The sequence below is a fragment of the Pseudoliparis swirei genome, chromosome 6, assembly GCF_029220125.1.
Source record: "Pseudoliparis swirei isolate HS2019 ecotype Mariana Trench chromosome 6, NWPU_hadal_v1, whole genome shotgun sequence".
NCBI classification, from domain to species: domain Eukaryota; kingdom Metazoa; phylum Chordata; class Actinopteri; order Perciformes; family Liparidae; genus Pseudoliparis; species Pseudoliparis swirei.
Genome location: NC_079393.1, coordinates 2,219,350 through 2,243,061, shown reverse-complemented (window position 1 = coordinate 2,243,061; position 23,712 = coordinate 2,219,350). Strand labels below are relative to the sequence as shown.

The 23,712-nt window shown below is 47.0% G+C and overlaps 1 protein-coding gene across 1 annotated transcript; it reads right to left on the bottom strand.

Moving 5' to 3' along the window:
- Positions 1-5,533: 5,533 nt before the first annotated feature.
- On the bottom strand, positions 5,534-17,974 carry LOC130195116 (mixed lineage kinase domain-like protein). Its single transcript, XM_056416412.1, has 11 exons — positions 17,935-17,974; positions 15,350-15,803; positions 14,430-14,528; positions 14,013-14,190; positions 13,152-13,252; positions 12,933-13,071; positions 12,216-12,300; positions 10,952-11,103; positions 9,331-9,380; positions 8,050-8,190; positions 5,534-5,884 (listed from the first exon to the last, which is right to left on the bottom strand). Exons 2-11 carry the CDS (start codon positions 15,795-15,797, stop codon positions 5,835-5,837), a joined length of 1,443 nt encoding a protein of 480 aa, XP_056272387.1. The 5' UTR covers positions 15,798-15,803; positions 17,935-17,974; the 3' UTR covers positions 5,534-5,834.
- Between the last annotated feature and the right edge of the window lie 5,738 nt (positions 17,975-23,712).

Here is a 23,712-nt window from a genome sequence, read left to right as displayed (position 1 = left end):
GGGTCGAACATGGATAGGAGACTGTTGGTATGCAATGCTCACCATTGGAGGGACATGCTGCTCTGCACTGGTAGACACAGGTTCGTCAGCAACCCTGGTGAGGCCCGATGTGGTGACAAATGGAACTGATATTTTTCCCACTATCGTGAAACTGCAGTCAGTCACCGGGGAGCGAACTCCTATGGTTGGGGAAGCAATAGTGACTCTGGGCCTGGGGAAAAAGTCTATCCGCTGCCCGGTGTGGGTTGCTAACCTGGAGGACTATATACTGGGACTGGATGTTCTCGGGGCATTGGACTGTGTCATCGACACAAAGAGAGGAACTCTCACGTTCCCTGATGGTCATGTGATCCAGATGTGGCGCCAGCCACCCCGGCCTGGCTGTGTTGCGACCCACACCGTTGCCACACTGACGGCTGAGACAACAAATGATGCTGCCCCTAGCTGCATCCCTTCAAAGGAGCTATCCACACTGCCCTCCACCCTGCCAGCTGCTGAGTTGCACCCACCCCCAGCCTCGGTCCGGCCAGCTACAAGTCCACACACACAGGTGACAAACGCCTCCACCTGACGACCGTGAAAGAGTCTTGGCAGTGAGGGAGGTCTGGCAGGCAAACTGTGGTGGTCTGACTCCGAGCGAACAAAATCTGTTGTGGCAGCTGCTTCTTGAGTTCAAGGACTGTTTTTCAATGTCGGAGGACGATGTGGGCCGCACAGATCTCATCCAGCATGACATCGAAACAGGAGATGCACGGCCGATTAGGATGAGACCTCGACGCCTCCCACTGGCCAGGCAGGCTGCGGCAGACAAAGCCCTGCAAGAGATGCAGCGAGCGGGAATCATCGAGCCTTCCACCAGCCCCTGGGCCTCGGCGATCGTCATGGTCCCCAAAAAGCAGAAGGAGGCGTGGCGTTTCTGTGTGGACTACAGGCCCCTCAACAAAGTGACAAAAAAGGACTCCTACCCCCTTCCACGCATCGACGAGGCCCTCGACACGGTGGCAGGGTCAGCCTGGTACTCCTCTTTGGACCTGCGGAGCGGGTATTGGCAGGTCCCTCTCAGCCCTGAAGCTAGGGCCAAAACTGCCTTCATCACTAATGGGGGCTTGTGGCAGTTTAAAGTCCTTCCGTTTGGCCTCTGCAATGCTCCTGCCACGTTCGAGAGGCTAATGGACAGGGTACTCGCTGGTATCCCTCGGCAGGAGTGTGTTGTGTACCTGGACGACATACTGGTGCATGGTGACTCCTTCCAGGCGGCTCTCGAGGCCCTGAGGCGGGTGCTGGAGAGAGTGGCAGCAGCAGGTCTAAAGCTGCACCCACAGAAATGCTCCTTCATGCAACGGAGGTCACATTTCTGGGGCACAAGCTTGGGGCGGCGGTGTCGGCACCATGGATGATAAAGTGCAGACGGTGAAGGATTGGCCTACCCCCAACACTGTGCAGGACCTGAAAAGCTTCCTGGGCCTGGCCTCCTACTATAGGAAGTTTGTGAGGGGTTTTTCCTGCATAGCTGTACCACTGTTCCGCCTGCTGCAAAAAGGGGTGGTGTTTGATTGGACAGAGGAGTGCCATGCAGCATTCACTTCACTGCAGAGAGCCCTTGTGGAGGCCCCAGTCCTCTCACCGCCTGACCCCACCCTGCCTTTTATCCTCGACACGGACGCCAGTAATGCAGGCGCAGGTGCTGTGCTGGCCCAAGTGACTCCTGAAGGAGAGAGAGTGGTGGCGTATCACAGCAGACAGTTCAACAAGGCTGAACGCCGCTACTGTGTCACGAGACGGGAGCTGCTTGCTATAGTCTGTGCCATCCGACATTTCAGATATTACCTTGGGGGCCTCCACTTCACAGTCCGGACCGACCACTCTGCCTTACAGTGGCTCATGTCTTTTAAGGAGCCAGAAGGCCAGCTGGCACGCTGGATTGAGGAGCTACAGGCGTATGATTTCACTGTGGTCCACAGACCGGGGGCACGCCACGGAAATGCTGACGCGCTTTCACGCCGGCCTTGCAGCGCTGATGCCTGCAACTACTGTGAGAAAAGAGAGGCGCAGGAAGAAGGGCGGCTGCAACCTGGTGTGAAATGTGCTGCCGTGGGACCGGTGGGCACGCCAGCAGGCCATGGACTGACAGCTGTGGACGCAGCAGAGTGGGGTGCAAACAGGAAGAGGATGTCGACATAAGGCCAGTGCTCGCTTGGGTGGGATCCCAACAGCGACCACCTTGGGGAGAGGTTACCATGTGTTCTCGAGCCACAAAGGGACTCTGGTCAACTTTTCAAGCCCTGCGACTGCGTGATGGTGTCCTGCAGAGGGGGTGGAAAGAGCCGGCGACTGGAGAGACACGGTGGCAAGTGGTGGTGCCCAGGGCTCTGAGAGAGACAGTGCTCCGGGCAATGCATGGAGCTCAGGATCTGGTCACTTGATTACGAAGACCCTCCGTCGCCTCCGCCAGGGGTTCTACTGGGGCCAACATAGGCGGGATGTGGTGGACTACTGCCACTCGACAGCTGCACAGCGCAGAAAGGCCCTGCAGACAGATCTCATGCCCAGCTCCAGCAGTTTCCGGCTGGGTGTCCCATGGAGAGGGTGGGGATTGATGTTCTTGGACCGTTTCCTCACTCAGAGAGGGCAACCGTTACATCCTCACTGCAATGGACTATTTTACTAAGTGGCCCGAAGCGTACTGCATGCCGAACCAGGAGGCGGAGACGATTGTGGATGCTCTGGTGGGGGGAATGTTCAGCAGATTTGGGGCCCCTGAAGTCATCCACACAGATCAGGGCAGAAACTTTGAGTCCCGTGTCTTCGCCGCCATGTGTGACAAACTGGGATCCCACAAGACCCGCACGACACCCCTCCATCCACAGAGCGATGGGCTGGTCGAGAGATTCAACCGCACGCTGGCACAACAGCTGGCCATTGTGGCAGCTAAACATCAGCGCGACTGGGACGACCACGTGCCTCTTGTGCTGATGGCTTACAGGTCTGCGGTGCAGGACTCCACTTCCTGCTCTCCTGCCCTTCTCATGCTCGGCAGAGAAATCCGGACGCCAGGGGAGATGATGATGGGGAAACCTCCTGACGCCCCTGCGGGTCCCCCGGGGCTCGACTATGCTTGGAAACTCCAGGACCGCTTGGAGTCGGCCCACGAGTTTGCCAGGAACCAGATGCGCAGTGCGGGCGTAAGGCAAAAGAGGAACTACGACGTGCACGTCAGAGGACGACATTTTGAAGTCGGAGAGCTGGTCTGGGTGTATAGCCCTCAGAGGAAGAAGGGCAGGTGCCCAAAGCTCGATAGTGAGTGGGTGGGGCCCTGCCGAGTCCTGGAGAGACTTGGAGAGGTGGTGTACAGGGTCCAACTGCCACCACGAGGAAGGAAAGTCGCTCTGCATCGAGACAGGCTGGCCCCTACGGGCACATCCACCCCATCAGGACAAGAGCCTGGGGCACGGGAACCCTGGACTCAGCCCAGACTACCCCAAACCCTTCCCAATGGGCCCAGCCTTCGCCCGCCCCTTCACAGGCTCTTAGTGTCCCTGGCCCCCCTCCTTCCCATCCTGCCCTTGGTCCCAGCGTCCCTCAACCCCTTTTCCTCTCCCCAGCGCCGACGGCAGCCTCAGAGGAACCGCAGGCCCCTGGCCACCTAAGAGACTTTGTTTGCCCCTCGGGCGAGGGACTTTGTGGGAGGGTAGTGTAACGGACTGAGGGAAATGTTATGTTCAGGATGTAAGTGAACGTCTCACGAGCTGGTAGCTGTGAGGCGTGTCTGTGATTGGACAGCGAGTGATGTTGTTGTGTGTGTGTTGTTGTGTTACGCCGTTCGGAGCAGAGCTATGACCCGGAGCAGACGTGAAGCTGGTTGGGAGGTTTTCACGGCGTTTTGCTGTGGTTTTGGCGTAGGCTACGGCCAACAGAGCTTGTTCTATGTTCCTTGAATAAACACCCTATAAGCCATCTACGTCTCGTAGCGTTCCTGACCCAGGGTCGCTACAATACAAACATAATAATAATAATTAGAAGGAGAAGAAGAAAGATTTATTATTGTAAAAGTGTGTTGCTCACAGGCTTTTATTTTGTAAAAGTCTGCTACTGCTTGCTGCGGAGCCGGAAAAGAAAGTCATTCGCGGTTTAACAAACATGGAGAATCTCAACAAATGACGGCAGGTATGAGACGCCCTCAAGACACACGTCACACGGAGAATACACGAGCTGGATGAAAGGAGAAGACTGCAAAGCGACAGCTTCACAACGTGCTGTTGCTCTCAAAGTCAAAGTCAAAGTCAAAGTCAGTTTTATTTGTCAATTTTCCATATGTGCAAACATACAGAAGATCGAAATTGCGTTTCTCTTCTGTCCAACATAAAGTGAATTGTGCAACATATAGACAACATAGAGTGCAAAAATAGTAATAGTAATGGTCTCATGGGGACGACTGGACATCGGCTGACCAGACGTCCAGTTTTCCCCGGACATGTCCTGCTTTTGAGATCGAACAAATGCGTCCGGCAGGGATTCCAAAAACGTCCGGGATTTTGCTTCGTCGGATATTTGTGTTTCTCTGGGTTTTCATAAACTCGTATTTACCCCTTACAAGTTTTGGAAATGGTATCTCCCTTCTTACGGTGAGCTCTGACGGTATAGAGGACAGTCATTGGTCGACCGATCTCAGGGTTGCCAGATACACGATAATTATCCTCCAAATACAACCATGTTGAGCCTTTGGTACGATACTTCACCATCTCCAACCTGGCAACACGGAGCTCCTTGCCGCCTCCACTAGTTCATTGTTGTTTGTGCGGCATGCTCTACACTACAACCAGCGTCGCCGCTCCCATAGCGCACTACGCGCTGTGCGTAGGGCACCACGTCCTGAGGGGCTCCACAAAATAGGCAACTAAAAAATCCTCATAGTTATAATAATTATAATGCCGATATTATTTCAGTCTAGAAATATTAGGCACCTTTTAGGCATGTATATCACAAAACAGGCAGAACATGATGAGAAGTGGGCGCTGCATTCACATGCCCTGACTGATGAAAACAGAGGAGAGACATTCTGCTGACACTTTACTGAAGTTGCACAGCAGTGGAATGTTTCAGATAAAGTCACCACACTGAGCAGATAGAGCACCAGAGATGATCGCTGCTGCGAGACGACTGCCTTTGATCATGTCCCTGCTTCACAGTCTCCAGCGTTCTGTCAGTGTCTCTGCATAACTGCGTTTGACAATGTCCTGACAGATTTTATGGCACTTTAGTTCATATGGCAGAACATTTAAAATAAGTGTCAAGTTCTAGGAATTGACAAACTGCACTGAAAGTGTTTTCTGGTGTCTCACTCTAACAGGGACAACACATGTTATGGCACTTTCATTCATATGGCAGAACATTTCAAATAGAAGTGCGCTATACAATACTTTTGAATTAATTATTGGATTTTGCATATACAAATGCGATTAATCGCGATAAAATTTTTTAATCGTTGCCCAGCCCTATCGTAAACATAACGACGAAAAACATACCGACAGAAGTATTGTTGTTGTAAGTGTTTTATGTGCTTCTTATGAATGAACAGAGTATTTACAGCGTAGTGGTTCATAAGTAGCGCCGCTATGTCCCTGAAATACCATCTAGCTCTAAACACGACTTCACATGCAATCTATCCTGAAGACATTTAAAAGGTACAAATGCAGGTTTGAACATTATGGGATGCAGCAAACTTTAAAAAATGAAATAAAAATGTACGGCTTTTAGTGTAAACTTTTCGTGTGGATCGTTAAGAAGTTACAGGCCTCAGTCCCCTGCTGACGAAGAGGAGGGGGTAGGAAGAGGCTTTAGGACTTCTCTAACTCGGCCACCATGCTCTGCAGCTGGTCCACCAGCACTGGAGAAGAGAAAGACACGGGTTAGGGTTGGATATGGGTCTAGTCCACGGTAGACTGGTCTCTGCTGGATCTAGGTCTAGTCCACGGTGGACTGGTCTAGGCTGGAGTCTGAGCTGAAGGAGGTTCTGGTGAACCTGCATGACGTCATCTGGTTTTACCAGAATCCGACCCGGTGGGCCAATGAGGAGTTTTAAGATGAACTGTATAGAACCAGACCTCCTTCTCTCTGGTAGTCTGGTTACTGATGGGAGGTCTATAGAGGACCAGGACTAGACTGATGTCTACAGAGGACCAGGACTACACTGAGGTCTATAGAGGACCAGGACTACACTGAGGTCTATAGAGGACCAGGACTACACTGATGTCTACAGAGGACCAGGACTACACTGATGTCTACAGAGGACCAGGACTACACTGAGGTCTATAGAGGACCAGGACTACACTGAGGTCTATAGAGGACCAGGACTACACTGAGGTCTATAGAGGACCAGGACTACACTGATGTCTACAGAGGACCAGGACTACACTGAGGTCTATAGAGGACCAGGACTACACTGAGGTCTACAGAGGACCAGGACTACACTGAGGTCTCTAGAGGACCAGGACTACACTGAGGTCTATAGAGGACCAGGACTACACTGAGGTCTATAGAGGACCAGGACTACACTGAGATCTATAGAGGACCAGGACTACACTGAGGTCTATAGAGGATCAGGACTACACTGAGGTCTATAGAGGACCAGGACTACACTGAGGTCTATAGAGGACCAGGACTACACTGAGGTCTATAGAGGACCAGGACTACACTGAGGTCTATAGAGGACCAGGACTACACTGAGGTCTAGAGGACCAGGACTACACTGAGGTCTATAGAGGACCAGGACTACACTGAGGTCTCTAGAGGACCAGGACTACACTGAGGTCTATAGAGGACCAGGACTACACTGAGGTCTATAGAGGACCAGGACTACACTGAGGTCTCTAGAGGACCAGGACTACACTGAGGTCTATAGAGGACCAGGACTACACTGAGGTCTATAGAGGACCAGGACTACACTGAGGTCTATAGAGGACCAGGACTACACTGAGGTCTATAGAGGACCAGGACTACACTGAGGTCTATAGAGGACCAGGACTACACTGAGGTCTATAGAGGACCAGGACTACACTGAGGTCTATAGAGGACCAGGACTACACTGAGGTCTATAGAGGACCAGGACTACACTGAGGTCTCTAGAGGACCAGGACTACACTGAGGTCTATAGAGGACCAGGACTACACTGAGGTCTATAGAGGACCAGGACTACACTGAGGTCTATAGAGGACCAGGACTACACTGAGGTCTATAGAGGACCAGGACTACACTGAGGTCTCTAGAGGACCAGGACTACACTGAGGTCTATAGAGGACCAGGACTACACTGAGGTCTATAGAGGACCAGGACTACACTGAGGTCTATAGAGGACCAGGACTACACTGAGGTCTATAGAGGACCAGGACTACACTGAGGTCTATAGAGGACCAGGACTACACTGAGGTCTCTAGAGGACCAGGACTACACTGAGGTCTATAGAGGACCAGGACTACACTGATGTCTACAGAGGACCAGGACTAGACTGATGTCTATAGAGGATCAGGACTAGACTGATGTCTATAGAGGACCAGGACTAGACTGATGTCTATAGAGGATCAGGACTAGACTGATGTCTATAGAGGACCAGGACTAGACTGAGGTCTATAGAGGACCAGGACTACACTGAGGTCTATAGAGGACCAGGACTAGACTGATGTCTATAGAGGATCAGGACTAGACTGATGTCTACAGAGGACCAGGACTACACTGAGGTCTATAGAGGACCAGGACTACACTGAGGTCTCTAGAGGACCAGGACTACACTGAGGTCTATAGAGGACCAGGACTAGACTGATGTCTACAGAGGACCAGGACTACACTGAGGTCTATAGAGGACCAGGACTACACTGAGGTCTATAGAGGACCAGGACTACACTGATGTCTATAGAGGATCAGGACTAGACTGATGTCTATAGAGGACCAGGACTAGACTGATGTCTACAGAGGACCAGGACTACACTCATGTCTATAGAGGACCAGGACTAGACTGATGTCTATAGAGGACCAGGACTAGACGTGGTTGTGAGTTACCTCCAGCAGATGGTCTCTGGAAGCGGTCTTGGTCCCGACAGACGTCGATTAGGTCCGCTAGTCCTTTGGGACAATCGTGGGGAAGTTCCTCTCTGAACTTCTCTTTGCACACCTTCTCATAGATGTCCTTGTTTGACAAACCTGGAAGAAAAGCCAGAACACATGAAGAACAGAAGTAGAAGCCAATGGTTCTTTAAGGGTGAACGTTAAAAACTTTGGAGACCCCCACACTTTTCCCTCTGGCATCACCACAAGGTTCATATATTTAAGTTCCATTTCTTAGTTAATGGATTGTTGTCCTCTAACTGGCATTGAGGGGACGTTTAGGATGCACTGAGCACCTATCTCCTCTTTTCTCCCTCCTTGTGGATGAATTTTCATCTCTCAATCACACGTTACTAACTCTGCTTTCTCCCCGGAGTCCTTTTGACTTCACGTCTCATGGGGTCATCGGACCCTATGAGACGGCATAGATCCTATCTGCTGATGGATCATCGAGGTCTGGGTCGTGGAATATGCCGACTACCAACTATTCATACACTCTGTCAGATTCATTGATTGTGTTGTTCCTGTGTTTTAATTTGTGTGTAATGGTTCCTTCTGGTCACATGACATCTATTGCACCTGTCCATCCTGGAGAGGGATCCTCCTCTGTTGCTCTCCTGAAGGTTTCTTCACTTTTCTCCCCCGTGAAGGGTTGTTTGGGAGTTTTTCCTGATCCGATGTGAGGTTTTTGGGACAGGGATGTCTAAATGTACAGATTTTAAAGCACTCTGAGACAAATTTCTAATTTGTGAAAATGGGCTATACAAATAAACTGAATTGAATTGAATTTATGGTTAGGGAATATACCTGATCCTGTGGGGTCATGGGAAAAGGTCACGAACCATTGACTTAAGGTTATGGTCCTTGACAGGCCAAACCCAAACGGTCACTCAAATGGTCACTTGGTAGAGGGGGTGCAGGATAAACAGAGCCTTCGGGGGTCTCAAATTCCTCTGATATGAAACAGATGAACTTTGGGAATGTGGGTGTCTCTGAGATCGTATAAAGGGTTCAGTCTTGCACTGAGGAGGCAGCAGTTATTTCTGACGGTCTTGAGAGAAGGCTCAGGGATTCTGCTCCATTCAGCTGAATGTTTTCATGACTTGTTTGGATTTAGCGCTTGGTTGATTACTTGTAAACTTGTTACTATAATAAAGTGTAATGGGTCAACCATGCTTAAACTACTTATGAGTTCTCACAAGGTAAAGGAACACTAATTTCCACCACAGTACGCACCATCGAAAGGTTTTCTGCTTGTTGCCACTTCCCACAGGACGATCCCTAAGCTGGAAGACAAACAAGTTAGAAAGAGAAACATTACATTGCTTGTTTATAAAGTTCACCTCCACTCCAAAACGTGTTTTCTTATCGTTGCTTGTTAGTTAAAACTCATAAACCTTTTATGAAGCTGTGATTAACAACTCATAAACCTTTTAGAAAGATATGATTAAGGTTGTTAAAATGTCTCATAAACCCTGAATAAAGATGTTACTAACTCATAAACCATTAATAAAGATGTTAATAACTCATGAACCATTAATAAAGATGTTAATAACAACTCATAAACCATTAATAAAGATGTTAATAACAACTCATAAACCATTAATAAAGATGTTAATAACTCATAAACCATCAATAAAGATGTTAATAACTCATGAACCATTAATAAAGCTGTTAATAACTCATAAACCATTAATAAAGATGTTAATAACAACTCATAAACCATTAATAAAGATGTTAATAACTCATAAACCATCAATAAAGATGTTAATAACAACTCATAAACCATTAATAAAGATGTTAATAACTCATGAACCATTAATAAAGCTGTTAATAACTCATGAACCATAAATAAAGATGTTAATAACAACTCATAAACCATTAATAAAGATGTTAATAACTCATAAACCATCAATAAAGTTGTTAACTAGAACGGGCACTCGGTAGAGCGCATACCTTCGCATATCACAAGATTGGGCATTGAATTATGAACATGTTGGCATTAGTTGCATGCCAATTGGATAGAAATTGACCGTGCTATGGTAAAAATAAGATGTTGACCTTTTCATGACCTTGACCTTTGACCCGATCGATCCCAAAGTCTAATCAAATGGTCCCCGGATAATAACCAATCATCCCACCAAATTTCATGCGATTCAAGAAGATGTTGACCTTTTTCATGACCTTGACCTTGACCTTTGACCCGATCGATCCCAAAATCTAATCAAATGGTCCCCGGATAATAACCAATCATCCCACCAAATTTCATACGATTCGGTTTAATACTTTTTTTGTTACGCGAATAACACGCATACAAATAAATAAATAAATACACGGCGATCAAAACATAACCTTCCGCATTTTCAATGCGAAGGTAATAAGGTTGTTATAAATACTTGAGCTTAGAGTCGGTTGAGTTTTCTGATGTAACTGTTTTCCGTAACACATGATGCATTCAAGGATTGTCGTAAAGATGAAAATCTGACGATATTGACGTCTTCACAGCTTCCTGCTGTGATACATGTTGTAGTTTTGGCGATGGTCTCAAATAAACGTGTTTTTCACTTCCGGTGGATTTTGGGGGTTCAGAGGGTAATTAATAAGGCTGTTATTACCAACCCTTTAATAATGTACGAACAACTCATACATCAAGTCAAGTCTTAAATGTGTGAAAAACAAAAAAGAAACAAAGCTTGAAAATCCTGTTAATAATTAGATTCGGCTGCTAAATATTTACTCAAATCCCCCAAAATTTGCGGGGGGTTAAAAGCATTTAAAGCAAATTGTCCGCCTCGCATAATCCATAGTCGTGTTAATATTTGTGTTTCATCAGTACACACGACTATTAGCTCAACACCTGTAGATCTCGCAGGCCGTGCTGTACAGGTGGTTGATGTCGTGCAGCATCTCTGGAGACGAGTAGCTCAGGGACCGCGTGAGCTCCGGAACGTTGTTCTTCGTCATCTTCCTCAGCGACGTCTCGGTTTTGGCTAGCTCAAAGCCTGCCAGCTAAAAACAAACAACAACTAGAATGGGCACTCGGTAGAGCGCATACCTTCGCATATCATAAGATTCGGCATTGCATTATGAACATTTTGGCATTAGTTGCATGCCAATTGGATAAAAATTGACCGCGCTATGGTAAAAAGAAGATTTTGACCTTTTCATGACCTTGACCTTGACCTTTGACCCGATCAATCCCAAAATCTAAGCAAATGGTCCCCGGATAATAACCAATCATGCCACCAAATTTCATGTGATTCGGTTTACAACTTTTTTGTTACACGAATAACACGCATACAAATAAATAAATAAACTAGAATGGGCACTCGGTAGAGCGCATACCTTCGCATATCACAAGATTGGGCATTGGATTATGAACATTTTGGCATTAGTTGCATGCCAATTGGATAAAAATTGACCGTGCTATGGTAAAAAGAAGATTTTGACCTTTCCATGACCTTGACCTTTGACCCGATTGATCCCAAAATCTAATCAAATGGTCCCCGGATAATAACCAATCAACCCACCAAATTTCATGCGATTTAAGAAGATTTTGACCTTTTCATGACCTTGACCTTTGACCCGATTGATCCCAAAATCTAATCAAATGGTCCCCGGATAATAACCAAACATCCCACCCAATTTCATGCGATTCAAGAAGATGTTGACCTTTTCATGACCTTGACCTTTGACTCGATCGATCCCAAAATCTAATCAAATGGTCCCCGGATAATAACCAATCATCCCACCAAATTCCATGCGATTCAAGAAGATTTTGACCTTTTTCATGACCTTGACCTTTGACCCGATCGATCCCAAAATCTAATCAAATGGTCCCCGGATAATAACCAATCATCCCACCAAATTTCATGCGATTCGGTTTAATACTTTTTGAGTTAGGCGAATAACACGCATACAAATAAATATGCGGCGATCAAAACATAACCTTCCGCATTTTCAATGCGAAGGTAATAAATACACGGCGATCAAAACATAACCTTCCGCATTGTCAATGCGAAGGTAACAACAACAACAACCACAAATCAAGACGTCATTCAACCCCCCCTCCAAAGTCTTATATAAATCGGCAAATCCCAGCATGCACTCTGCTTCAGTACCTTCAAGATGTTGCCGTTGGCCACCAGGAACTTGTTGCTGTTGATGCATCCGTGAACCTTTGACTTCTCCTCAGTGTGGTGCAGCCTGGGAGAGAAAAGAGGGGTGATGATCACGATGGTGCCTTCTACCATGAGGGGTCTGAGCTACTTTATGCTTCTTCTCCCCTACAGGTCAAGTGGAGACATTGCACGTGTTAACAGCTTTAGTTACTTTGCATATTCAGATTTCATACATTCTGATGGATTAAGCCACCCAGCAGCCTATTAAGTAATTAGAATCATCTCAACATTAAAGTGATGAATGCAAATGCTTCAACAATTATAATCAAGGGATATTGAGTAGATCCAGTAAATGTTGATACTGTTGCACATTGTTATTTTTGGACTTAAGTAAAAGATTTGAATCCTTCTTCCACCAACGGACATAATAACTGTGGCAGCTGTGGTGGTGTGTGGGGGAGGGGTCTCTAGTTGGCCTCGGTAGCTGGCTGATTGGGAATCAGCCAGCTGTTGATTATTAGTATCAAGGGAAATGTGTGTATCAGTGGCAATGAAAACATTTAATCTTTCTTTTGATGAACTTATTTTTTTTTAAATGAACGTATCTACAAGTAGGAGGATCAGCTTCTTCTGCACACAATTGTTCTACTTAATAAGACAAATGAATATAAACGTCTTCTATGATTTTGTTGTATTAAATGGTTGTAGAAGACGGACCGGTAGAGTCCTCGCGCCGCGTCCCGACACATACAAGCTCTGGTGGTCCAGGACAGACCGAGACCTTCTGAGTCCAGAACCTGACGGAGACTTCCCTTCTCACAGTACTCCATGATGATGAGGAACTGAGGGCTGGGTCCTGAAACACACCACGCAGTGATGTCACTTTACGAGTCACGATGCTCGTCGACGTCCTTGGCGCTCTGCGGGTTCCCTCACCGTCCTCGTCCTGGACGCAGATGCCGAACATTCGCAGGATGTTGGGCGACTCAAACCGCTGCATGGTCTCAACGTCCTTCCTGAAAACCTTCCGCAGCTCGCTGGAGGCGGCGTGGACAGAGAATGTTGGTCAGTGGCAGTGTGTCGCGTACACAGGGCTGTGTGTGGACCATAAAGACTTTCATACAGATGAGCAGATCTGAAGCCACACTTGTGTTTTATTTAGATCACCTTCTAGTCCCAAAAGTTAACTTCATGGCCTGAAGCTCCCTGAATGCATCATTTTCCAGGCAGTGATGGTTACGGAGCGACATGTTGACTCAACGCGTCTCAAAATCAGACTTGCATCTTGGACAGAGAAGGTTTTTTATGTTTGGCTTTAGTGGTAAAGTGGGTTAAACCGTTTATACAACACAAGATATATCTCCGTCCACACGAGGGCGCAATAACGAGTCCTAAGTGTAAAGAAAGGGAAAATGTTCCTCTCCCTGTTTCTCTTTTATTGGGAGTCTACGGAATTTAAGCATAATAATGAAGGCCTAATAAAAATCACATCTGGGTTTTTCCTCCAAACAAAAAGGAGTATATAACAGCCAAACGTGGTCATTAAAATGTTACTATATATTATATATATTTGTGTACACTGGGTGGCGCTGTTCTGCAGTCCTGTGCTTGCCTATATCGTCAATCAGATCATGATTGACAGGAGTTGGACCCCGGAAAATTGGCGAACGATTGAGACCGCTATGGGGCTACGAGTGTTTCCACCGATGTCTTGGCATACCAAAGAGAACAAACACAATATATTCATACAACTTCAGATGCACTTTGATCAACGTCGTCCTGAAACGGGCCACAGACCTCAGGCTGATGTCGATGGTGTCGGTGTATCTCTTGATGGCCACCGGGAAGTGGCGGTACTCTCCTTTGTAGACCTCGGAGGTCGGTGTCGTCATGAAGGGCTTCTTGGGATATTCGTAGTTCAGCTCCTGTGGTTTGATCATCCGGATGTCTTCATTGATGATTCTGGGCTTATTCACTGGGAAGAGAGTTAGTTCACGACAGCCGTCTGCCAATAAACCTTCGATAACGGTTTTATTTGACCTCCTGGGGTCAGAAAGTAAACCAGACTTGAACTCTAACATCCTCACTGTTGGTTTAGTTGTCTAAACCTAACCGTTGGTTTAGTTGTCTCAACCTAACTATTGGTGTTGTTGTCTCTACCTAATCAGTGGAGTTGTGTTTGTGTCAACGACTAAGAGTTGTTGGTGTACTCACAGAGTGCTATGACCTTTTCCACGTTGATCTTGATGTATTCCATGTCTTTCTGCATGGCGTCGGTTTTCTCCTGCTGGTCTTTCATGTAGTGCAGCAGCACTGAGGAGCAACACAAAGAACCATCAACCAAAAACCACCCAGTGCACCGCCTTTCTAACCCTCACACAACCAACTATCAAGTCTCGTCCAATGGGGCGAACGCTTGCCGGATGAAAACAATGACGGTAGATTTGTGTCTTTATTACTCAAACCAAAAAAAGATGAGCAAATTTCTCGTTTTTAAGTAAATTAATGGTTAGTTTTGCTGATGAAACTAGAATGTGTTGCTGCAAATCAAAAATCTTTGCTCCCCTTAAAATTAAACGCCTGCGCTCTCAAAACGAAAAGCTACGAGTTGAGTTCGGTCTTAGTGGGCGGGGCTTATGCTGCTGAAGCGAGGAGTTTCTATTGGTGGGTTTGATGTGCTCTTGGCTCGGGAGGTTACAGTGAGGAGGACACGGAGGTAAGTTGGCATCATAATGCATATTACAAGCATTCAAATAACGGATAAACCTGATTTCTGTAGCGTGGGCTAACACGGGGCTGCAACACATTCTAGTTTCATCAGCAAAACTAACAATTAATTTACTTACAAATGGGAAATTTGCTCTTAAAACCTATTTCGGGGGTTTGCGTAAAAAAGCCACAAATCTACCTTCACAGTTAACGGGTATTTTTAAAAATTCGAGAGTCCTTGAAAAAGGTCCTGAATTGGAAAGAGAACCTAAGCCGTCGGATCATCTGAAGAGCACGTCGATGATCCTCATGATCCTGATTCATTAGACCAAACATTCAATGATTAAAACTACGAGATTCAATTGAAGCCCATGTAGACGAGCCGATTCCGATCGTCTTCACCGGTCAACGCGAGTCGGCCTCACGTGTCTGCAGCTCGGCGTCGTCCTCCTTCCTGTCCACCTCGTCCTCTTTCTCCCTGGACGCCATCAGGAACACCTGGCGCAGCATGGAGCCCTGCTCCAGCTGCAGGGCGCCGGACAGGACCTGGAAGGCGTCGTTGAGGCGTTCGTTCAAGCTGTTGAACTCGTCTTCGTGATCGCTGGCCTTCAGAAAGCGCTTCACCCAGCTGGCCGGGGTGTACTTCTCGATGAGCGCCTTGGCCGATTTCAGGGTGAAGGAGAGTTCCCTGAGGGCCGTCTCCACCTCGGCGGCGGTCTGTCCCGCCTCCCTCTTCTTGATGGACCTCACCAGCTCGTCCAGGGCTTTGACTCGGCGACACACGCGTTGGCTGCGCTTCTTATTGGCCTTCACCTTCTCAACCAGGCTGTAGATCTCCGAGGCAATGCCCAGAATGGGCTCAATGAAGTCCATGATCAGCTGGTGGGAATGAACATGGAATCAATCAGAAGCAAATTAATTCATATTGAAGACGGTACATGGACTTGTACTTTTCTAGTCCTCCGACCACTGACGACAGGTCATTCGCCCGTTAACACCCATTCGTTCACCACCAGGCAAGCTGCCGCCTGCCGTCAGGGCTACCCGACATTCACACGCCGATGGCACAGCCTCCGGGGAATATTTGGCATTTATATATGTGGGTTAAATGTCTTGCCCAAGGACACATGGACTAGAGATTTTCTAGGATTAAAATCTTCACTAGGATTTTTCACATATGGACAGGTATTCCATATTTTCCTTTGATCTCTTCAAATACTTGCATTTTTGTGAGGGTGGTGGCTTGGTGGTACCTTATCAAATGGGCACACAGGGGAACACATGCATGTCCTTAAATCCTTGGATTAGGATACTAAATGATCTCCTCTGGTTTGAGATAAAAGAGCGTCACCACCATAAAGACAATATGGACTTTGGGGTGCATGCCATATGTTGCTTCAAGATAAAACATGTAAAACCTCACCTCACTTTCCCACCGTAACAGGTTCACTGTAATTATCAACTGGTTCCGACATGAATTTAATTCATTGTCACTCAGCTGAAGTTGCAAAGAAGATTTCCCCCGGGAACATCTCTCCAAAACCCAATCCAGGGTTTAAATCAGATGTTTCTGGATTATTCTTCCTGCTGCACGAACGTGTTCGTTGCATTTGAACTCATTTGTATCCTGTGATTGTAACGCATCACAATCTATGAGATCATCATGAGATGAGAGTTTGTAGCGTCTCCTGTGAGAACCACGTATCTCTAAAAATAAAAGCTTTCTAAAGAGTTTATTTAGAGGATTTTCTCAACACATAAAGGAACACTTCATCCGTCAGTTCATCATAAACATTCATCATCATCACATCTGGAGATACAAGGTTTTACCTGAACAGGAAATAATTAAAGCTGTCAGTAAAATGTCGTAAAATGTACTCTCAAGTGAAGTACAAGTACCTTGTAATGTACTTAAGTTGATGCTGCACTTGACTAAATGTGCTCACTCGGTATATTTTACGAGTGTAGACACTTCGTATTGATTCAACGGGAAGAAGGATCTCTAAAGATTAAGTTTGAGTGCGTCAACGCTCCATTAGTGCTAATGGAGCTTCAGGGTCTATCTGTGAGAGAGACGCCGTCTCTGATCGAGACCTGTCAATCACCCTGTAGCCCCGCCCCTAAAGCGTCCCCTGCTTTATGGTCTGTGTGACTTTAAATGACCATAAAGTACTAAATGATGACATCATGCTGTATAGAAGAAGACTTGAAACAAAAGACTGAGACACAAACTCATGTTTACAATGTTTGCTGAGGGAATACATCAAGAGAAGTAGAGTCACTATATAGACTTCTATACAACCAGAGGAGCCCCCTGGTGGTCAGGAGAGAGGATGCAGCTTTAACACATGAAGCATAGACTTCTATACAACCAGAGGAGTCGCCCCCTGGTGGTAAGTAGAGAAAGAGAACAGAGTAGTGGAGAACTGAGAATTAACACAGTGTATTTGTGTTTATTGTGAATGAAATAAATTGCCCCAAACTCTAGATAAATATTCTTTTAAACTCAAACAATCGCTGTGCAGTGCCAATAGTAGAGAACGCTATTTGTTTGCCCCCTGGTGATCAACTTGAGATAATGCAGCTTTAAGACACTTTTCAGAACCCGATGTTGCCGCCTGGAAACAGAGATTTGCAGCTACCGTGGCTAACGCTCAATATCAATCAAGAAAACCTCTGAAAGGTTCAACTGTGGCCTTTTCTCTTGTTTATTCTACAGTTTCTTTAATCCTCAGCTGCTCGGACTCAAATCCAGAAGGTTCCCGATGTACTAATACGTGTTATTCTGTCCCCTCTCCCTGTCGTTGATTGGCAGGTGAGTCACGGCTCTGTGGTGCCCTGAAGGGAAGAATGTTCCTGTTTGACAGTTTTCAACATGTCCTCCGTGTGAAACCGGCAGCACATAAGAGCGTATTACAGACGGTAGACACACACACACACACACACACACACACACACACGCCTGACGTTTACTGGACATGTGATTTTTTAAAAGGTGAAGATTATTTACCTGCAGCGAAAGGCTTCTTCTGTGTGTCGTTGAAAATGAAACCGCGGCCCCCAGCTCCTCCCTCTGCTGCTCACTACTTCCTGTTCCTCTGCAACACTTGCAGCCCCCCCCCCTCTGACCCCTCCCTCTTGCACTTGATTCATGACACGCCCAAGATTTGATTCCTTAACCATTGAAGGAGGAGAAGAAGAAGCAGAACTCCCTGCAGAAGAGAAGACAAAAAGACGCCTCATGTGGAAACACATGAATGGACCGAGCTGGACTCGTTGCGTTGAAGGGAAGTGAAACCCGTTGGTTCAGATTCATGAAACTCCTCCGACTATTCTTTGTGTTATTCTCTCTCTTTTTATCCACAGAGTTGTCACTTAAGCAACTAAAGCAGAAAAACCTGCCTACGTTCCAATAGATCCATGTAATGTATATATAATATGTTTTGTTTAGGCGTGTATATATATATATATATATATATATATATATATGCAATGGGAAGTGCGTGTTTTTATATGCTATATTATGTGGAGAAATTCAATAAACTTTATTCATTCAGAAAAATTAGACAATCCCATTCACTCAAATCCTCTACGTTTTATTCATTTTTACGGGGTGAAAAGACTCCACTATCGTAACAGTGCTGCAAACAAACCTAATGGAAGGGTGAGCGGAAACATTTACCCAAGTAAAAAGGTAAAAACGGTGAACTATCAGGGTTTTAAAATGATAAATCATTGATCAAAATATCCACATTCAATCTCATTAAAAAGAAACACTAAGCCTATTTTTCATCCTGACCCGGCCTGCTGACCTCCTCAAACCCCCGGTGGAACAGGACTGATTCATAAAGTCACCGAGACATTGAAGCCGACTCAGGTCGTGAAATCTGACGACGACGAATCAGAGTTTGCCGACTTGAACAAAAGCCTCACCGACGCTGGAGAAGCGGGAGGACATGTCGGGAGCAGGAGAAGAGGCTCCAGGAGCAGATGAGGAGGAAGCTGTATTTTGCAGGAAAGAATTTTCTTTTTTTTGCATTTGCTAAAAACACAATCTCTGAAAGGAGAGCCCTTTTAAAATGTTTCTAAAAATTGTGATTTTGCATCTTAACTTTATACACAAAGTCCAAATAAATAACTTTCTCTACATGCCAACTGCACTCCGACGTGTTGACATGTTAGATCTGATATCTGGTTAATTTCAGCTCGCGGAGCCACATCTTGTGCAATTCAGACTTTAATCTATGATCAATAACAGCTGTGTAGTTCAGTCTAATGACCACCAGGTCGTGCTATGACTCTGAAGAAAGGTGGTATTTTCTGATAAGTGACAGATATCCGTCATTAAGTGATCTGTAAAAGACCAGGAAGAGATTAGGACCTTTATTGGTTGTTAGGGATGATTAAATATATATATATATAAATAAGCTTGACACATTAACTTTTATTATGGATGATGTGAAGTTAGAAGTGAACTTTAAGGTAAAAAAACACACTTAAGCTTTGAAGTTACTGAATGTTCCTTTAATAACAAACAAGTTATCCGTAACATGTTTTAACAAGAAGTTATTGTTCTCCATGCATACAGTTCATGATCATCAGAGAATACGGATTTACATGTTGGATACACACCACCAGTTAAAGTAAATCCTTTAAGCCACGATATTTGTATAATATTTCAATGCAAAAACAGTAATAGAGTACTTCACTTAGAAACAATTAAATCATAATAATGAATAGTGCATATACTTAATATAAACTAACACATGCCCATTTAAACCCTCTGTAATATGCAGGTAGAAAGAAAATGATTAGTTAATAGCCATCACAAGGTCACAATGGTTACAAGGTCATTCATTGTCATACAAGGGTTGTGGAACAAAATCCCATTTCTAACAAAAAACAACAACATTTTAAGTGGAGGGTGGAGGATTCATTACAACAGGAAGGGGCCGCGCACACAGCCCTGGGGGTGCTGGTTTTCAACAATATAGATGAGGAGGTGCTTCTGCGTGTGTAGCCTGCCACATACCTTTAGTGTTATTGGTTTTGACATTACATTTTCTGATATATGATGTCACTGTTCATACTGCAATCAATGATACTTACTCTTAAACTATTGCTTTCTTGGCATTAGATATAGAACAGGAGGAGTACGGACATTGACCTGTGGTCATTTGACATTCAAAATAAAATGGGAATTATAACAGTTGAAAGGAGAGAGTACGCAGCTCTGGAGAAGGATGCGTGGCTAGTTAGCGAGGTAACTTAAACCTTCTCAGGCACAGCCGGGGTGCGTTAGACTCAGATCTGCTGCTGGCCACCAGCCCACTGTTTGGATACTTTTTGGTATCAGGTTAGCGATGAAGCATGGTGGAATTCACAAGGTGGTCTGATAGTTCACTAATTTCACCATGTTTTAATGCTTCACTGGTTAGAGACCATTAGCTGGACAACGTTGACACTTATCTGGCGATAGAAATATGCTGTGAAAAGGGAATGTCAGTTTGAATCCAACTCTGTGTATGATCCTGCCTACCCCTCCTTGTCTTCACATTACAACGTGTTTTAGGGTAAAAAAAACAGGCGCAGTAGATATGGGGTGACACATGGTCATGGCAGCATGGTACTGGGTTGAGAGATACCATCTGTAGGGTTAGGCGTTGGCGGGCATGGTGCTGTGTTGAGGGATACCGTCTGTAGGGTTAGGCGTTGTCTTGGTGGGCATGGTGCTGGGTTGAGGCATACCGTCTGTAGGGTTAGGCATTGTCTTGGTGGGCATGGTGCTGGGTTGAGGGATACCATCTGCAGGGTTAGGCATTGTCTTGGTGGGCATGGTGCTGGGTTGAGGGATACCGTCTGTAGGGTTAGGCGTTATCTTGGTGGGCATGGTGCTGGGTTGAGGCATACCGTCTGTATGGTTAGGCGTTGTCTTGGTGGGCATGGTGCTGGGTTGAGGCATACCGTCTGTAGGGTTAGGCGTTGTCTTGGTGGGCTTGGTGCTGGGTTGAGGCATACCGTCTGTAGGGTTAGGCGTTGTCTTGGTGGGCATGGTGCTGGGTTGAGGCATACTGTCTGTAGGGTTAGGCGTTGTCTTGGTGGGCATGGTGCTGGGTTGAGGGATACCGTCTGTAGGGTTAGGCGTTGTCTTGGTGGGCATGGTGCTGGGTTGAGGGATACCATCTGCAGGGTTAGGCGTTGTCTTGGTGGGCATGGTGCTGGGTTGAGGCATACCGTCTGTAGGGTTAGGCATTGTCTTGGTGGGCATGGTGCTGGGTTGAGGGATACCATCTGCAGGGTTAGGCGTTGTCTTGGTGGGCATGGTGCTGGGTTGAGGCATACCGTCTGTAGGGTTAGGCGTTGTCTTGGTGGGCATGGTGCTGGGTTGAGGCATACCGTCTGTAGGGTTAGGCGTTGTCTTGGTGGGCATGGTGCTGGGTTGAGGCATACCGTCTGTAGGGTTAGGCGTTGTCTTGGTGGGCATGGTGCTGGGTTGAGGCATACCGTCTGTAGGGTTAGGCGTTGTCTTGGTGGGCATGGTGCTGGGTTGAGGCATACCGTCTGTAGGGTTAGGCGTTGTCTTGGTGGGCATGGTGCTGGGTTGAGGGATACCATCTGTAGGGTTAGGCGTTATCTTGGTGGGCATGGTGCTGGGTTGAGGCATACCGTCTGTATGGTTAGGCGTTGTCTTGGTGGGCATGGTGCTGGGTTGAGGCATACCGTCTGTAGGGTTAGGCATTGTCTTGGTGGGCATGGTGCTGGGTTGAGGGATACCGTCTGTAGGGTTAGGCGTTGTCTTGGTGGGCATGGTGCTGTGTTGAGGCATACCGTCTGTAGGGTTAGGCGTTGTCTTGGTGGGCATGGTGCTGGGTTGAGGCATACCGTCTGTAGGGTTAGTCGTTGTCTTGGTGGGCATGGTGCTGGGTTGAGGCATACCGTCTGTAGGGTTAGGCGTTGTCTTGGTGGGCATGGTGCTGTGTTGAGGCATACCGTCTGTATGGTTAGGCGTTGTCTTGGTGGGCATGGTGCTGGGTTGAGGCATACCGTCTGTAGGGTTAGGTGTTGTCTTGGTGGGCATGGTGCTGGGTTGAGGCATACCGTCTGTAGGGTTAGGCGTTGTCTTGGTGGGCATGGTGCTGGGTTGAGGGGCTACGAGTCGAGTATGTGTCTGTATATTTCCTTCAGTAGTTTCATACATTTGGTGCAGCATGTTTTCTTGGTCCATCAGAAGAGCCCCTGACAGAACCTGGAAGTTATCATTAAGCATTTTGTCCACATTGGCGAACTCGTCATCGTGACTGCTGGACTCCATCATGCCCATGTCAGAATTGCGGCCCGTCAGGGTGGGGAAAGGGATGCAGGACATGGAGTTAGACATTGCCGGACAGACGGAGGGCATGAACCAGCCGACAGATTCAGGAGGTGTAGGGTGAAACTTTGACATGGTGGGCATAGGGCTCTGTAAAGGATAGGGGGTTGTTTGTTGATACATTGTCATGGAGGGCATGGTGCTTGGTTGAGGGATATCATCTGTAGGGTTAGGCGTTGTCATGGAGGGCATGGTGCTGGGTTGAGAGATACCATCTGTAGGGTTAGGCATTTTCTTGGTGGGCATGGTGCTGGGTTGAGGGATACTGTCTGTAGGGTTAGGCGTTGTCTTGGCGGGCATGGTGCTGGGTTGAGGGTCTACGAGGCGAGTATGTGTCTGTATATTTCCTTCAGTAGTTTCATACATTTGGTGCAGCATGTTTTCATGGTCCATCAGAAGAGCCCCTGACAGAACCTGGAAGTTATCATTTAGCATTTTGTCCACATTGGCGAACTCGTCGTCATGACTGCTGGACTCCATCATGCCCATGTCAGAATTGCGGCCCGTCAGGGTGGGGAAAGGGATGCAGGACATGGAGTTAGACATTGCCGGACAGACGGAGGGCATGAACCAGCTGACAGATTCAGGAGGTGTAGGGTGAAACTTTGACATGGTGGGCATATGGCTCTGTAAAGGATAGGGGGTTGTTTGTTGATACATTGTCATGGAGGGCATGGTGCTTGGTTGAGTGGCTGTGGGGCTCGTATGAAGATGTGTCTTACCTTCAACTATTTCATTCATTTGGTGTGACGCATTTTCCTGGTCCATCAGAAGAGCCCCCGTCAAAACATGGAAGTTATCAGTGAGCATTTTGTCCACATTGGAGAACTCGTTTTCATCGCTGCTGAACTCCTCCTGGCCCAATGACAATCTCTCCATTGTGTCCATGTCAGAATTGGGGTTTGTAGGGGTGGGGAAATGGATGGAGGACCTGGGGGACATAGAGTTACACATTGCCATGGATGGCATGTACCAGCCAAAAGGCGCAGGAAACATGGGGTGACCCATTGTCATGGTGGGCATAGGGGTGCTGGGTTGGGGCATAGGGATTGTGGGGATGCACATTGCCATCGGGGCCATGGTGCTGGGTTGAAGCATCGGGGCTGCAGGATTATGTGTTGTCATGGGGGACATGGTGCTGGGTTGAGGCATACCATATGTGGGGTAATACATTGTCATGGTGGGCATGGTACTGGGTTGAGGCATACCATATGTGGGGTAATACATTGTCATGGGGGGAATGGTGCTGGGTTGAGGCATACCGTATGGGGGGTTATGCGTCATGGCGTGCATGGTGCTAGGTTGAGGTATTGTGTCCGGGGGGCTATCTGTTGTCTTGGGAGGCATTGTGTCGGGTTGAGGTATAGCAGCTGTGGGGTGAGATGTTGTCATGGGGGGCATGGTGCTGGGTGGCGGCAT

Coding starts and splice junctions, on each gene's coding strand:
- LOC130195116 (XM_056416412.1), bottom strand. CDS start 15,797: ATGGACTTCATTGAGCCCATTCTGGGCATTGCCTCGGAGATCTACAGC. Junction 13,253..14,012: donor ACCATCGACATCAGCCTGAG/GTCTGTGGCCCG, acceptor CGCCGCCTCCAG/CGAGCTGCGGAAGGTTTTCA. Junction 13,072..13,151: donor CTGCGTCCAGGACGAGGACG/GTGAGGGAACCC, acceptor GGTGTGTTTCAG/GACCCAGCCCTCAGTTCCTC.